We start from the raw sequence: 17,368 nt of genomic DNA, 5'->3' as shown, positions 1-17,368 counted from the left end.
GCCCCAAGTGTGAGGAGCCTCAAACACACACTCACACTCAACTCACACACTCTCCCAGAGCGACGAGACGGAGCTGCAGACGAGCAGGTCAGTGGAAACTTCATCTGAACATCACAGACACACCAAACACTGATCAGGGGGACTTTACACTCATCTGCTGCACTTTTACATGTGTAAAACATTGTGTGTGTGTGTGTGTGTGTGTGTGTGTGTGTGTGTGTGTGTGTGTGTGTCTGTCAGTGTGTCTCTCGCTGTGTGTGTGCGTGTGTGTGTGTGTGTCTGTCAGTGTGTCTCTTGCGGTGTGTGTGTGTGTGTGTGTGTGTGTGTGTGTGTGTGTGTGTGTGTGTGTGTGTGTGTGTGTGTGTGTGTGTGTGTGTGTGTGTGTGTGTTGACCTCCCTGTTCCAGAAGAATCTCAGCAGCTGTCACACTCTATATATAGACACTCATACTTGTGCTCAGTCAGACACACACACACACACACACACACACACACAGGCCCAGTCAACCTGTTGTTGTTGTTGTCAGATGTTTATGTGTTGTGTTCCAGCATCTTGACTGAAATAGAGTTTGAATGTCTTGAATTATTGAATTATTATTATTATTCCTAATGTTGTTCTGATTAGTGTAATAGTAATGAACACAATAATGACTGGAGTAATCATTTCGTTTGGAACTATACAATAAGTAATGAATAAATATTAAATAAATAAATATTGAACTTGTTTAACGTTTAATAAATGCCGCCTTGATCAACAGAATCATAAAAAAATCTGAGCCCAAACTTCTGACCAGTGGTGTATTTAAAATTAAATGTTATTATTAATGCAGGCATCGGCCTTGACTAAGATAGAGAACTGAATTATCTTGAACATTAGCAAAACCTTCATAAAATATCCATCATCATGTTTAGCATCAGATTATAGGAGCGATCACTCACAGATCAACATTCACTCTTCATTTACTCTCCCTTCACTTTCTGCAAACCTTTATGAGTTTCCCTCTGTTGAAGACTAAAGAAGATATTTGGAAGAATGTTGGAAACCGGTAACCATTGACTTCCAGAGTATTTTTTTTACCTGCTATGGTTGTCAATGGTTACCGGTTGAGTAATTGTACATTAATTGTTAAAGTCTCTCTCTCTATATATTTCTCTCTCCATCATCCCTCCATCAGTGATGGCGTCATCTGTGGAGGATCAGCAGCTCCAGCAGGAGGAAGCAGAGAGTGTGAAAGATGTTCAGGCACATTACCTGCGCTGTCCTTCACCCAGGTACACACACTCACACACACACACACACACACACACACACACACACACATATGCAGACACAGCTTACACTCTTCAAATGCTCTGACTCTGTGTGTGTGTGTGTGTGCAGTTTCTCCATGATGTCAGACCGTTTCTCCACCGTGTCGGACCGGTTCTCCGTCATCTCGGGTTCTGAAGCTGAAAGCATCTTCATGGAGCCCATTCACCTGTCGTCCGCCATCGCTGCCAAGAAGATCATCAGTGAAGGTGTGTGTGTGTGTGTGTGTGTGTGTGTGTGTGTGTTATATTACTGAACATGAGGCGTCTTTATAAGCCAGGAGTAATCTGGTGTCCAGGGTTGCCAGGTCTGTGGTTTCCCTGCAGAATTGAGCTACTATAACCCTCTCCCACAGGCTGTTTTTTATTTTATTTGTGTGGTTAAAGATTTAACATTGCATCAATAAAGTTTACATGCTCTGAGAAATCCAGTCCCATGCTCATATTTATGAAGACAGAATCTTTATTATTACTGACACAAAGTGATTAGCACACACTAAACCGACACACACACACTGATGTGAAACAGGAGCGCTGTATATTCTGATTATTCTGCTTGTTGTTCTGCATAAAACTGGAACTGGTGTGTGTGTGTGTGTGTGTGTGTGTGTCTGTCTGTCTGTCTGTCTGTCTCTGTGTGTGTCCATCTATCCTCAGAGTTGCCGTCCAGACCCGCTCGCCCCCCCTCGCCCCCAGACAGCGCTCTGGAGCCGGCACAGCAGCTGATGGTGGCGGATCTGTACTCCAGGGTGCAGGAGCTGCTGGACGAGCGCAGCCTCTATAACACACCCTGCGTCCTGGACATCCAGAGGGCGCTGCTGCGGGACCGGCTGGAGGCGCCGCTCAGCCCTGTGGATGAGGTGTGGCCTAATGTGTACATCGCAGAGAAGTGAGTCTCACACACACACACACACACACACACACACACACACACACAGACACAAGTGTTTCACCATGTTGTGAGGACACTACACAAACTTCCACTGTTTTTCTCTCAGTTTAATGGTAGTGCCTGTGGCCTGACCATAACCCTAATCTAAACCCAAACGAAACCCTCACGTCATCAGATACTGAGGAACACACACAAGAATAACACTTCCACATTTTTGGGTGTGCTACCTGTTTATTAAAACACTATTGATTGCAGTACAGGAGTGTGTGTAGTTAAATTACAATATTGCAGTGTGTAGTAATCTGACAGTGTGTAGTAATCTGACAGTGTGTAGTAATCTGACAGTGTGTAGTAATCTGACAGTGTGTAGTAATCTGACAGTGTGTAGTAATCTGGTGTTGTTCAGCTCAGCGTTTATATGTGTTCAGTGTGTATTAATCAGAGTATTGGGTGTTTCCCGCTGTGTCCTGCAGGTCAGTGGCTGTGAATAAAGGCCGTCTGAAGCGTCTGGGCATCACTCATGTGCTGAACGCGGCTCATGGTACGGGCGTCTACACCGGCCCGCTCTTCTACTCCGGCATGAACATCCACTATATGGGCATCGAGGTGGACGACTTCCCGGACGCAGATATCTCCGCTCACTTCCGCTCCTGCGCAGAGTTCCTGGACGACGCGCTGCTCACACACAGGGGTGAGGAGTGTGTTCATTACTGCGCTGAGAAATATACCATCGTCAGTGTTGGGGAAGGCTGCTTTTGACAGTAATGCCTTACAATATTGAGGTTCTCCCCGAAAAAGAGCCTAGTTGCGTTACTTTATACAGTAGTAATGCATTACGGTATTTTTCGGTATTTTTCAGAGTTACTCTTGCGGTCTTTTTTCTTACCTTTGCTGAGGCTTGACCTCTATCAGAACCTGCAGGCTTATTTTCTCCTTTATTTTAATAGAGGAGCTCTGTAATGAACAACACACTGTAGGCTGAGAGTAATCATCTAAATTGATAAGCTCTTTCTGTCCGTGATAAACTGCAGATGAACTCAGCGGTCTGGACTCCATCATGTCTCACACGTTATTTTTAGCATTAGTGACACAGAAGCTCTTCAGAACTGTATAAACTAGAACACAGACTGGAGACAGAGCCAGTTACGGCGGTCAGAACGGCATCAGCTTCACTTTAAACATACTGGAGTGAATTATAGCAGATAGTTTTGATCCATATCGTGAAGTCTGTTATGCTGGACTCATTATAGTATCTACAACTCTTTATTAATGAATGTTTAGCACATAAAACCACCACAGCAGATCAATCACTGTAGTCCCAGGCGTAGCAACCGGGGGGGAGGGGGGATACGTCCCCCTCACTTTTATAGAAAGACCATTTAGAAACAGGTGATTAATAAATATATGAACGTATGATCTCATACAGCTGTCCCCCCCCCACACTTTTTAAATGTCCACTACACCCCTAACTGTAGTTGTTGCGTTACCATAGCAACTGTAGAATCACCAGGACAGATCAGTTACTGTAATTGTTGTTACCATAGCAACTGTAGAATCACCACAACAGATCAATCACTGTAGTCGTTGTGTTACCATAGCAACTGTAGAATCACCACAACAGATTGTTACAAAGACTTTACTATGGTGTGGCTGAAAAACACTGCAGTATTTACTATAGTATTTGTGACGTTGACAGTTTTTGATTTACAAAGATGTGCTGCAGTGCAGAGCTCAACCACCGGGGGGCTAGTTAGCCACCTGAGTCAGTTTGATTGCATCTTTTTTCAGTGAATCTCCATCAATCTCATCATCATCACCATCACCAAGAAATACCACACATACAGATTGCTATAGGAGTTGTCCATATAACAGACAAATAAAATGTTCCTAAATACACACATAAAGATTATTATTTTAAAGATAACTGTTCCATTATTATTTTTTTAAATAATTAGATTCGGGTTATTTTACTGGTGTGCTATTCTATTCTACTGGTGTGCATGCTGGAACAGGACTGAGAAACAGTGAACTATTGATTTAAAGAAATCATTTAAATCTGCATTTCAAAATTAATATATTTGGTGTAATAGGCAGGCACAGGAGAGCGTTGCATTGGTCCTGTAAAAGCTTCAGAAGCTCCAAAGTTCCTCCTTTTCTATTTTTAATAACACAGTAAGAACTCTACTGCTATTATCTGAGATTTCACCAAACAAATGTTGATTTATTTGAAATGTGATAGTCTTGCGCCAGTGGCCGGTCTCCTCTTCATTCTCCAGCTCCAGCAGAGAATATATGAAGGGTGTCCTCATGTATATTAATTAGCTCATTATGTAGCTTGATGAGCCAGTCACATGATGTCATTAATTATAATGACCCGGGCCAGAGGAATGTGTTGTCCTCAGTGAAGTATGAAGGGCTGATTTATATGTTCAATTTGTGTGATAAATTTGACAGGAGTATGATCATGATGATTATTTCTTCCTGTCCTACAGGTAAGGTGCTGGTGGACTCGATGATGGGCGTGAGCCGGTCTGCGGTGCTCGTAGCTGCTTACCTAATGATCTTCCAGAACATGAGCATCATGGAGGCGCTGCTGGAGATCCGGAAGAAACGAGCCATCAGCCCCAACGAAGGCTTCATAAAGCAATTGCGGCAGCTCAACGAGACGCTAATGGAGGAACGGGACGAAGATGATGACGAGACACTCAGCCAGTGCTCTGTGATCGACGCCCATGTCCGGCTGGATGAGCAGGAGAGTGTGTTCGGGGTGAAGGCAGACTCCATCATGGTAGAGGAGGAGGAGGATGGAGGAGGCAGCGTGATCAGCAGCGTCGCCTCTTCAGCCGCCGCTGCCGCGCTCCGAGCAGGGGTTCAATGTGGATCCCAGCCACCCAACACGCAGCAGCCAGCAGACCAGCTTTCGCTGCCTGGACAGACCCGCGAGGATGAGGATGGGGATGTGGACCGCATGATTCTCGAGTGGCAGAAGCGCAACGAGAAATACCAGAGTGAGGACTGGTGGGAGGCGCAGCTGCTGTGCGAAAATGAAGATGATGGAGAGGATAAATCACAGCCCGCCGTCCGGCCAGACGACCTGGAGAGTGTGACTAGTGAGGATGTGCGGATGGTGAAGGAGCGCATCGGGCGGCGTCCCCGCAGAGCTGCATCACTAGCCGGATCCACTTCCAGCTGCAGCAGCTACGTAGACCTGTGGAAGCAGCGGCTGCAGGAGCTGGAGGAGCAGGCGGCCGCACGACACCGCCTCCATGACCAGGACACCAACAGTGAAACACAGCAAAAGAAGATCGAAGACGATGTGCAGAGCATCCTCTCCGACAGCAGCTCTATGTACAACTTCTGCAAAAAGAACAAGGAGAATCTAACACCTCTGGAGAGATGGAAGATCAAGCGGATTCAGTTCGGGTGGAATAAGAAAGAGAACACAGAGAACGGAGAGCAGAGCGAGGCTGAACCGATGGCGGCTCCTGATCTGGAGGACGTCAACCTCACGGCATATCAGACCTGGAAGTTAAAGCAGCAGAAGAAGCACGGTGGTGAGGAGAACAAGGAGGAGATCCTGCAGATGAGCCGAGGGGAGGACACAGCCACTGCCAGGAGGCGGCAGCGGAGGGAGGAGGTGTTGGAGCGCAGCCGCAGAAACCTGCAGGAGAGCCAGTCGGTGTGCGGCTGGGAGACCGAGAGCGCTCTGAGCTCCAGCATCCCGCTGTCCGCCTTCTGCGCCGGAGCATTTCCATCTGCCAGCGTCTGCGGAGATGACAGCATGTCTGTGCTGAGCGGGAGGTCCTCAGTGCTATCAGGGCGAAGCACTCGATCACTACCTCCTGCTGTCCCGGAGACTCCTGTACCTCCCGCTCCAGTGCTCGGGCCTAATGGAGAGCAAATGGTGAACATCGCCAACATCCAGAACTGGATCGCTAGTGTAGTGAACGACACGCTCCAGCAGAAGCAGACGGAGATGCTGATGGGAGCGAGTGTCACCCCATCCCGAGCCGGATCTGTGTTCAGTGCTGGACGAGGAGTGGATGATGATAAATCCTCTGTTCTCAGTGGACTATCGGCCTTGAGTGGACTGTCCCGCAGTAGAGCTGAATCTGTGGTTTCTGTGGGAGCGAAGGCCCGGTCAGTGCTGTCGGCCGCAGGTAGAGCCGAATCTGTGTTTTCTGCTGGAGGAGCATCTCAGCTGTCCTGTGGCTCACGCAAAAGCAAGATTACCACCACAAGTGTGCCGCTGTACAGCCTCTTCCAGGACCAGGTGAACCTCCACAAGCTGGACACCATGGAGAAGGAGATCAAATCTGACATGCGGGACAAGATGGCCTCATATGAGATCAAGAAGATCACAGAAGACAACAAGCGCAGCACACTGTACAAGAAGAAAAAACCAAAGGAGGATGATGAGGATGTAGATCTTACCAAGTCCAATGGATTAGAGGAACTGGAAGCCCGTACTTGTGAGAAACCAAAACCCAAAAGGGATTACGGGCGTTCAGGAATACTGAACCTTCCGGCGTCGGCCAACAACCCAACCAGCAGCATCGATGAGTGGCTAGAACATGTCAGACCTCCGTCCAGCAAACCCAGAGTTTACGATGGCGACGGTGGTCCCATACGCATGTCTCGGCCATCCTACGAGGAGCTGCAGGAACCTTCAGAGCTGGACTTCACGAGCCGCAGGAGCTCCGTTTCAGTAGATGTGGATGAAGAGGAAGATTACAGCTTTAGGTTTTCCTCCAGGAATTGTGCTGATGATGACTTGGATCCAGAGTTGAGCTACTCGTCTAGCAGATCTCCGTCCTTTAACGGTTTAAGCGAATCTACGAGTTTCGGAAGCAGGAGGTCTTACTCTAGATATGAGGACGAGGAGCGGAGCAGCTTTCAAAACCACTCCATGAAGCAGAAATCATCGGTGTATGAGGACTCTGGGAGGACTGCTGGATCCAGACGGGACGAGGAGGACGATGAGGAAATATCTGCGTTTATTGCTCAGATTAAACAGAGGGCGAGAGCGAGGGTCGCGGAGGAGATGGAGGACGATGAAGTGCTGACTGCATGGAGGAAACAGGAAGAGTCAAAGTCACATGATCACAAATAAAACCAAATGATTTATTAAATCACCATCTGTGCCAAAAAATAAATAAAGTGGTCATAATGTGTATAGGTTAGAGCTGCAGAATACAGAGAATACAGAATATCACAACAATAGTAGAGACGTGCAATAAATTAAGTTAATTTCATGTGTCAAGCATTTGTGTGCATTGGTGTTTATCCAAATCTGACCAATCAGATGAGGTCTTTACTATCCAGAAGTGGTGTTTGCTGAACCCAGAGCTGAAAATAAACACTGATGTTGGGAGACGGAGAGGACAATCACAACAGCCAATCACAGCAGAGGATTTCAGTCATTTGTGGCGTTTTGGTCTAAATGTTTGCAGCTTAACATCTTTTTAAGATTCAATTAGCTTAGAAAAAAGTATTGCCTGTTATTTTAGTATGATTATTACATACATATATTTTAATTGTGCTAAAACAGTCTTTTGCAAGTTAGTTATACAGGGTGGGCCATTTATATGGATACACCTTAATAAACTCATTGGGAATTTCACAAGAAAAACAATGGTGTGCTTGGTTTTAAACATAACTTTATTCTTTCATGAGTAATTTACAAGCCCCCTCATATATACTAATGTGCCAGGACCTTAATATCACCAACCATTCCCCTTTTATTAAGATGTGTCCATATAAATGGCCCACCCTGTATATGTTATGAAATATTGTTACTGCAACACATCTAACAACATCACATATGCACTAGTGTTGATGATCAACAGATTATTGAGACCCTCAACACTCCTCCAGTCTATACTGTATATAAACAAGCAACTGCTTACAATAGTGGAAGAACACTTATTAAACATGCACAATATACTTTATTTGGTTGATAATGAGAAGCTCAATACATCATACATTATACACATGTTTGAGTTTATATAGCGACAACCTGCCTATATAAGCTCTTTAAACAGTAAACAACATCAACAAAACATGTATGATATACAACTGCTCAGCTTGTTTTAATATGACATGTATTTCCTTCATTATAGGACGATTTTATTTGTGTTTCTGGTGTAAGTTTAGGCGAATCAAGAACTGAACTGAGGAAACGAGAGAAATGAAGCATTTGCTTAAATAAACTTTCGGTTCAAAACAGAACAACTGATCCCGATCGCAGAAATAATCAATATTGCTGGATTTAGACTCAACTCAGTCAGAGGTGTGTGTGAGAGAGAGAGAGAGAGAGAGAGCGAGAGAGAGAGAGAGAGAGCGAGCGTGCGTGTGTGTGTGTGTGTTATAGTGTGTGTTGTAGCGGTAGGCGGAGTTTCACTCTCACACTAAATATTCAAAATGGCGGACAGAGGATCAACGACTCAAGATGAGCGCTCGACTGCAGGTAATTATTACATTTTACATATTCATATTCCACATCCGCCTCGAGTAAACAAGAGAAACACGCGGTGACGGTGTGCGGAGACAGCAGCGCTGAGTGGCGGAGGATCTTCATGAATCCCCCTGATGAGAGTCTTGTTGAGCAGATCAGAGTTGTTTGTCCTGAACTAAACTCTTCATTTGAAATGGCGCGCGCGTGTTTTCGGGGTTTCCGAGCCGCGGGTCCGCCAACCGGGGAAACACTCGCTGTGCTGCTTCTCAGCTCTCGGTGCTGTTTGTAAAGTGTGTGTGTTTGTGTGTGAACATTAGCGTGTGTGAATGTGGGTTAGCAGCGGTGCTACAGCGTGCTTTGTGTCGTTCGGCCGCGAGAGACTCAACGGCCGCTTATTTGCATATTCATATGTTTGTTCAGCAGTTTATGCGCACGCGTGAGGCAGTGATGATGATGATGATGATGATGATGATGATTATTCACTTTTATATGAGCTGCGATGAGATGAAGACAAGAGTGAAACTCGAACTGGAGCTTCTGCTCTCAGGGTTGACTGTTTGCCCTCAGGGCAACATAAATACCCCGACTGGGGCTGTGTGTGTGTGTGTGTGTGTGTGTTAAACTCTGGAAAGTTTCTCCTGCTCAGGCGCGTCTCGTGTTGAACACTGTGGCATGAGCAGCTGTGCAGGAACTACATTAAACTGTCGGAGTGAGATCTCGGATTTGCATAAGATCAGCTCTGCTGTTTAATGCTGCTCATTCCTCTGCATAATTAACGCGGCAGCTTCATTCCAATGAGAGGCGCGTCACACTATTTATTTATCGCGCGGATTAAATATACAGAGCTGCTCATGAATATTCATGAGTACAAACGCCGTGTTCATGAATGATTAATTTCTCGCCGGTGTGATTGTGTTCGGGTCTGTGGAGGATTTCACCGTGTTCTCGTGTCTCTCTGGAGCTCTGCATCTGCGCTTGTGCATTCAGATCACTGTAGTCCGGCTCTTATATCCGCGCGTGATGATTTAACCCAGTTTTGCAGACCGTCGCGCTTTGATATCTGCAGACTCCACCGCCTCTAGCTTCACAACCTGCTGGACCGCATCACTGAGCTGCGAACATCAGTAAAACTACACGCTTAATGATTTCTCTCTGTTTTTAATGTCTGATTACACTAGACTCGTGTTCATAACATGTTTATACCTGCTGACAGATTTAATAAACTGAACTCCTCATAGTCACATAAACATTCTGTTAATCAGCAGTTAATTTAAAATAAAGTTCAACAAATAAACATCTTCAAACTAATACTTAATCTAGCATTTACAGCCATTTTGATTGAATTTTGCCATTTTTACTTGGGAAATTTCAACAATAAATTAAATGTACTGTATTTTGTTAGACATCCCGTTTAAATATCCCTCATTCATTCATTCATTCATTCATTCATTTATCAGAGGTCACCACAGCGGAATGAACCCGACAACTATTGCAGCATGTGTTATACGCAGCGGGTCGCCGTCCAGCTGCAACCCATCTCTAGGAAACATCCATACACACTCATTCACACTCATTTTTGTCGAACAGGTGAGATATTCGCCAGATAAAACAGGACTGCAGTATGCTTTACATGAGTATATTCACGACATAAAAGGCAACCGATTAGGGAATAATTCAATCAAAATTGAAGCTAGCTTAGCCTAGCTGCCTCATACACTGACCATTCAACAGCTTAGCTCATGTTCAGCAGGAGAGGTTAAATCTAAAAATAATCTAATTATAACTAATTAAACCGTGATTTCTCTATTTTAGTCAAAAAGCCTGATAGACTAATGTGCAGTGAAATATAGCGTTACTAACCGGCGCGGAAACACACATGGACAGTGCTTCTACATAATTCATTCATAGAAAGAGCAGCCAGAAAGGGGAAATTGATGGACTTGTGCCGAATATTAGCATCATTGACCCATAACAGTGTACAGTGAGTTACCTATTACTGTCAGTATGTGTGTGTGCTCTTTATAAATGACTGATAAACAGCTGCTGGTGAAGTATATTGATCGCAAGTGCTCAGTTTGTGATCATATCTCGGTTTTGTTCTGTTTGTAATTTCAAATATTCGTAGCTTGAAGCAGATGGAGATCTGAAGTTCAGTAAAGTTAGCAACAGATTCGCAGATTTGTATTTTCCGGATCAATAACTCATGATGACCTATTCGATATTAGTATGACGAAGTACTATGGCGAAGGCTTAAACAGAGCAGTGCTCATAATATTGAGCGATTAAAAAAGAGAAAGAGAAAGACAGCTGTGAAACTTTGTGTTTTTGCTGGAAACTCAGTTCAGATCTGTTTAGAGTAAGAGGTGTGTGAGGTATTGCCGTCGGTCTATCACTGAATGTGTCAGGAGTATCAAAACCAGCTTAACTCCACTCCTTTAGCGCCCCTCACACAGCTTGATCCACGCTGGCATTTCTCCTCTTGGGTTTTGGGTTTTGAAAAGGGAAAAAGTTCCACCATCCCGTCCAAACTTTTAGGAAACCGGGTATCAGATTTGCACATATGCACAACGCTTTGGCCTGTTTCCCTCGCTCGAAAGCTTAACAGAGCCCCTGCACGTAGCTACGGTTGCTAAGCCACGTAGCTACGGTTGCTAAGCCACGATTGGTGGGTGGTGGTTTTTGGGTGTGGCTTAGCGAAGGGTCAATTCCCCTATAGCGCATGTGTTTGGACTTGTGGGGGAAACCGGAGCACCCGGAGGAAACCCAAGCCAACACGGGGAGAACATGCAAACTCCACACAGAAACACCAACTGACCCAGCCGGGACTCAAACTAGTGAGGCGAATGTGCTACCCGCTGTGCCATCGTGATGCCCATTTAAATATCAATTTGGATAAAATTGTCTGATTTTTTATTTTTTTATTTATTTATTTATTTTTTATTATTATTATTTTTTTTCAATTTCCTCTGATCACTTCCAAGTAAAAAAAAACAACAAATGACTGCAAATGAACACTGTAAATGATGCTAAATTAACACCGTACATGAGTACTGTAGATGATGGAAACTAACACTGTGATTACTGTAAGCGAACACTTAAATTATGGTAATTTAACAGCGGTAAATATTGAAAATAAACACTGTAAAATGGTGGTAAATAAATAGGCTACTGTAAATGAACACTGTAAATAAACAATGCAAATGATGGTCAATAAACAACCTGAATAATGGTAAAAGAACACAGTAAATAAAAACTATGTTAATGACAGTAAATGAACACAGTAAAATATGGAAAATGAACACAGTAAAATATGCTAAATGAACACAGTAAAATATGCTAAATGAACACAGTAAAATATGCTAAATGAACACTGTAAAATATGGTAAATGAACACTGTACAATATGGTAAATGAACACTGTAAACGACAGCAGATAAACACTAACTGGATTGCACTGCGTCTGTACCTGACAGTGTGTGAGCTCCATCTGCTGTTGGTGTGTGGAAGACTGCACGTGTATGAGAGCAGAGTTCTGAACAGTGTTGTTATTACTGTGGCAGAATTGGAGCGCATGATTGGCAAACACAGGATGATGGGTTAATTAAAGCTGATGAATATTAATGAGTTCTCCAAGTCTAATAGAAAAGTTTAGACTGCGGTTCGCTTGAAATCTTTCTGTTCCATGAATACTTCATTTCTCCTGCGCCTCATGCCACTTATCTGCTGTAAATTATGCAGCGCCGCGTTCAATAGTTTGAAAGGCTAATTAATTGCTTATTTAAAATTCTATTAATTAAAACATTTGCATAATGCATTGTGTGTGAGTTAGCTTACTGGAGCCCTCGCAGTGGCCATATGCAAATCAGCTGTTTTATTTTAAGTGTCAGAGATGCGTCTTTTCACCTCTAGCTCTCTTTGCTAAGGACTGAGAGTTTACATTTTGCTTGTTTAATGCGTTGAATAATAAAATAATGAAGTTGGCCAGTGCACACTATCATTGTCACAATTGGAAGGTAATGAACAAAGTAAATGATGGTAAATGAACACTGAAAGTGACTCAAAATAAACAAAGTAAATGACTGTCAATTAGCACTAAATAAAAGTAAACTAACACCGTAAATGAACAATGTAAATGATGCTAATTGATGGTAAATGAAAACTGTAAGTGACTGTACAATGTAAATGGACACCAATTAACTAAATGAACAACATAAATGAACACTGACTAAACAATGGAAATGGTGGTAAACGAACACCGTAAGTGACTAAATGAGCAACATAAATGATGGTGAGTGAACAACGAAAGTTAACACTGTGACGCAAATGAACGTAAAAGAACAACGTAATTGGTGGTAACTGATGGTAAATGGACACCGTAAGTGACTGTAAATGAACAACGTAAACGTTAGTAAATGAACACTATAAGTAACTGGAAATGAGCAACATAAATGGTGGTAAATGAACAACGTAAGTGAACACTAAGTGACTAAATAAACAATGCAAATGATGGTAATGAAACAACGTAAAAGGTGGTAATTGACGGTAAACGAACAATGTAAACGTTGGTAAATGAACACTATAAATAACTGGAAATGAGCAACATAATTGATGTTAAATGTTGGTAAATGAACACCATACGTGACTGTAAATGAACAACGTAAATTAACACTAAGTAACACAAATGATGGTGAAAGAACAACGTAAATTGTGGTGATTGTTAATGAACACCGTAAGTGAATGTAAATGAGCAATGTAAATGAACAACGTAAATGAATACTGAATAAAGAACAACGTGAATGAATACTAAATGAGCGACATAAATGAACACGGACTAAATGAACAACGTAAATGGTGGTAATTGATTGTAAATGAACACCATAAGTGACTGTAAATAAACGCCAGGTGATTAAGTGAACAACGTAATTGATTGTAAAATGAACACCGTGACTGTAAATAAGCAACGCAAACGAAATGAATACTAAGTGACTACATGAACAACGTAAATGAACAGAAATGAAGTGACTAAATGAACCACCAGCAATAAATTTCCTGCAAGGATGTAAAGTGTTGACATGCACACTTTCGTTATCACAGTTGTAGGTTTATAGCTCAGTTTACAGAGCAGCTCTCGCAGTTTATTTTCATACACACAAGATAAAGACTTTTTCTGTTGTGTCAGAAAACTAAATCAGGCTTATGACGAAGTTTAACTCTTACAGTTCTCCGTTTATATTTCACAATATCAAGAAAAAGGAATTTAAATAGAGCAAAACAAGGCCATTATTTCTGTTTGTTTCTCCATCACTGTTGGAAAACCCTAACGTGCACCTGGAGTTTCTGCGTTATTTTAGCGCGCTAACAGTTTTTCACAGTTGTTTTTATAGTTATTATTGTTTTTCGTATAAACTTAAAGAGGTATCGAGCCCTATCCATCAGGTCACAATCTGAGATTTTGATTAAAGACTACCAGGAAAGAGGATTAATAGTTCCGCTCCGGAACAGGCGTGTGAGCTAACGAAGTAAAGCGCGTCAGCGTGCCTCGTTAGCGTGCGTTTGAGTTAATCCTGCGGTGCGTTCAGGGTTTACGGCTTTAAGTAAAGTTATTAGTCCTGCAGTTTGTTCTTCGGGATGTTGTGTGAATGCACGACTCTCGGATGATTAGCAACCGCGGTCATTAGCCGACACATTCTTTCATCGTAGCCGTCCCTCCTGTTGCATGCTGGGAATGCTCCCCCCACCCCCCCAACACACACACACACACACACACACACACCCCAGTAATTAAAACAGTCACAGTCGGCTGGTAATTGGCCTTGTCTCACTTCTCCCTCGCTGTTGTGCTCGCCTCTCCTCCATCCTAAAAGCTATCCAATTAATATGCTAATGAGCTGATAAATATTTATGAAAATGTTGAATTATGCAGAAAGCTTTCAGAGGTCCGTGTGAAATGAATCGCTCGCAGAACTTCAAAGCGGCGCTCTTCTAATGAGCGACGGGGTGCCAGATTTGCATACGGCTTTAATCAGCTGCATACTGATTAACTCTCATTATGGATGCTGCGCTCCAGCTGTAGTCTTTGTGTTTCGCTCCGCGCCCGATAAACACACTTGCTAACGCTGGAGCTGCTGCAGTCTGGAGGTTAGCGGTGGCGTGAGCGGTGTGCGCTCGGTTCAGGCATTAGCAGGACAGGTTTGGGTCGAGCTGATGGACACAGGTGAGTTCCTCAATTAGATATTCATAACCCAGCGACACGGTGGCGTTCGGCTGATGCTGCAGCTGATATTGTGTGTTTAACAGATTCACTGAGTCAGATTCATCTGTAAAGCGGCTCCAAACTGAATCCTCGTTCGCTTCTGTGTGTTAAACTGATCATTCTTCATGTGTTCTGAACAGATTCCAGCGGCTGTCCTGCAGATCTGAGTAAAAACACTATGGAGAGCACAGCGCAAGGTGAACATCCTTTTGCTGAAGCTTTTTCAGGACACACACGCACATTATAGGAACAATCCTATATATATATATATTAGGGCTGTGTGATATTGAATAAAAATCTGATGGCATGCTAAATAGTGCAATATGTGATATGCGATATAATATTGGTAAAGTGTGTATAAAGTTGTACTTCTGTACAGTACAGCACGCTTCATATATTTCAGACAGAAAGCAATATTGAAGTTCTGAAAGCGAACAGCCATGTTTACCCATTGCATAGAACAAATCAGACATTTTAACAAAGTAAATAGTAGATTAATTTGCTGCACTACTGTAGTTTTATCAACTTAAACACATCATGGAAAACTAAAACACTTGAGGCAAAGCAGAGTTACAGAGTTAACCATATTGTAGTAATTTTGATATAATGCTCAGTTTCAGCTGCGCCGCTGTTGTTAATGAGGTGTTGTGATATCATTAGTGAGTGTTTGTTTTTAATATGACATCACTGATGATCGCTTTTGGTGTCATCGAGTGTTTATTATTGATTTGTCATTAAGGAGTGTTTTTATAAGTTGAGGTCATTTAATAAGTGTTGTTGATTATCATTCATGAGGGTTTTTGATCATTTTACATCATTGATGATCGTTTTTGACATCATTAATGAGTTTTTTGTTAATGTTCTGTCATTAACGAGTGTTTTTGATGTCATTAACGAGTGTTTTAATGTCATTATTGAGTGTTTTTAGTTTCATTAATGAGTGTTTTGTAAATGTTCTGTCATTAACGAGTGTTTTTGATATCATTGAGTGTTTTTGATATCATTATTGTGTGTTTTTGATAATTTGACATCATTAATGAGTTTTTGTTAATGTTCTGTCATTAACGAGTGTTTTTGACGTCATTAATGAGTGTTTTTGACGTCATTATTGAGTGTTTTTAATAATTTGACAACATTAATGAGAGTTTTTGTTAATGTTCTGTCATTAACGAGTATTTTTAATGTCATTATTGAGTGTTTTTAATAATTTGACATCATTAATGAGAGTTTTTGTTAATGTTCTGTCATTAACGAGTATTTTTAATGTCATTATTGAGTGTTTTTAATAATTTGACATCATTAATGAGAGTTTTTGTTAATTTTCTGTCATTAACGAGTGTTTTTAATGTCATTATTGAGTGTTTTTAATAATTTGACGTCATTAACGAGTATTTTTAATGTCATTATTGAGTGTTTTTAATAATTTGACATCATTAATGAGAGTTTTTGTTAATGTTCTGTCATTAACGAGTGTTTTTGACGTCATTAATGAGTGTTTTTGACGTCATTATTGAGTGTTTTTAATAATTTGACATCATTAATGAGAGTTTTTGTTAATGTTCTGTCATTAACGAGTGTTTTTGACGTCATTAATGAGTGTTTTTGACGTCATTAATGAGTGTTTTTGATATCATTATTGAGTGTTTTTAATAATTTGACGTCATTAACGAGTGTTTTTAATGTCATTATTGAGTGTTTTTGATAATTTGACGTCATTAATGAGAGTTTTTGTTAATGTTCTGTCATTAACGAGTGTTTTCTCCTGTGTGTGCGCAGCTCAAGCTAACGGTGTGGACGCGCACAAACCCGGTGTAGCGACAGGTGCGGTCGGAGGTGTGCAGACTCAGGCGCTGCTCCAACAGGTACGTGCTCCATGGCCACAGCGTTTCCATGGCAACATGCAGACGCCGCAGCCTCGTAAAGCTCAGATCTTAATTAAACAGCGCTCCTGTCGCTCGGAAACAGGTGAAGGAGAATATGCAAATCTATGCGGAGTTTATATGCGCTGCATAATGAGGTTTGACTTAACGAGAGGAGCGCTGGAGCTCCAGCTCCTCCCCGCCGGCACAGTTTACAGTGAGATCCAGCTGTGCGCCGCTTTAGCCTGCGATGCGCTTCTGCACAATGCATTCATGCACACAGAGATGCACAGTTCAGGATTATATGTGTGGAAAATGACTGGAGGAAACTATCCTCCGGGTTTCTCAGTTTTCCCAGAATGCACTGGTTTCCTCAGGGTCATAATGAGATGCCATATGAGATCTGAAGTCAGTACTATAGTGTTGTTCTACACTAAAAAGTGCTGGGTTGTTGAAGCTTAGTGTTGGGTTAGTTATGGGCAAACACAGATTAGGTTCATGTTTTTGAGTTTATTAAATGACACTTTACATGTTTAACACTGAGTTATGATGATCCAGATGAGTGTTTTTAGCATTTATAGTCAAGTATTATACTGTATAT

General features: G+C 42.3%; 2 protein-coding genes across 5 annotated transcripts in view; both read left to right on the top strand.

The window, feature by feature from the left end:
* Positions 1-7,462, top strand: dusp27 (dual specificity phosphatase 27). Its single transcript, XM_056464332.1, has 6 exons — positions 1-87; positions 1,175-1,271; positions 1,381-1,517; positions 1,965-2,196; positions 2,673-2,890; positions 4,692-7,462. The coding sequence occupies exons 2-6, from the start codon at positions 1,177-1,179 to the stop codon at positions 7,310-7,312; spliced, it is 3,303 nt and encodes a 1,100-aa protein (XP_056320307.1). The 5' UTR covers positions 1-87; positions 1,175-1,176; the 3' UTR covers positions 7,313-7,462.
* A 1,153-nt stretch (positions 7,463-8,615) lies between these two features.
* pou2f1a (POU class 2 homeobox 1a) overlaps positions 8,616-17,368 on the top strand; it is a 19,176-nt gene continuing 10,423 nt past the window's right edge. For all 4 annotated transcript variants that reach the window (XM_056464271.1, XM_056464287.1, XM_056464280.1 and 1 more), the window contains exons 1-3: positions 8,616-8,668; positions 15,049-15,105; positions 16,685-16,770. In XM_056464271.1, coding sequence (XP_056320246.1) covers positions 8,623-8,668; positions 15,049-15,105; positions 16,685-16,770 — 189 coding nt within the window. In that variant the 5' untranslated portion in view covers positions 8,616-8,622. The remainder of the gene's footprint in view (positions 8,669-15,048; positions 15,106-16,684; positions 16,771-17,368) is intronic.

This window comes from Danio aesculapii, chromosome 1 (genome assembly GCF_903798145.1).
Source record: "Danio aesculapii chromosome 1, fDanAes4.1, whole genome shotgun sequence".
NCBI lineage: Eukaryota > Metazoa > Chordata > Actinopteri > Cypriniformes > Danionidae > Danio > Danio aesculapii.
Note: the sequence above shows the minus strand (reverse complement) of the source record. Positions and strands in the feature narration are given on the sequence as shown.

What these genes read in the sequence shown, in the direction of transcription:
- dusp27 (XM_056464332.1), top strand. Translation starts at nt 1,177, where the DNA reads ATGGCGTCATCTGTGGAGGATCAGCAGCTCCAGCAGGAGGAAGCAGAG. An exon ending in CTGCGCTGTCCTTCACCCAG is followed by an intron (nt 1,272 to 1,380) that starts GTACACACACTC and finishes GTGTGTGTGCAG; the next exon opens with TTTCTCCATGATGTCAGACC. An exon ending in AATGTGTACATCGCAGAGAA is followed by an intron (nt 2,197 to 2,672) that starts GTGAGTCTCACA and finishes TGTGTCCTGCAG; the next exon opens with GTCAGTGGCTGTGAATAAAG.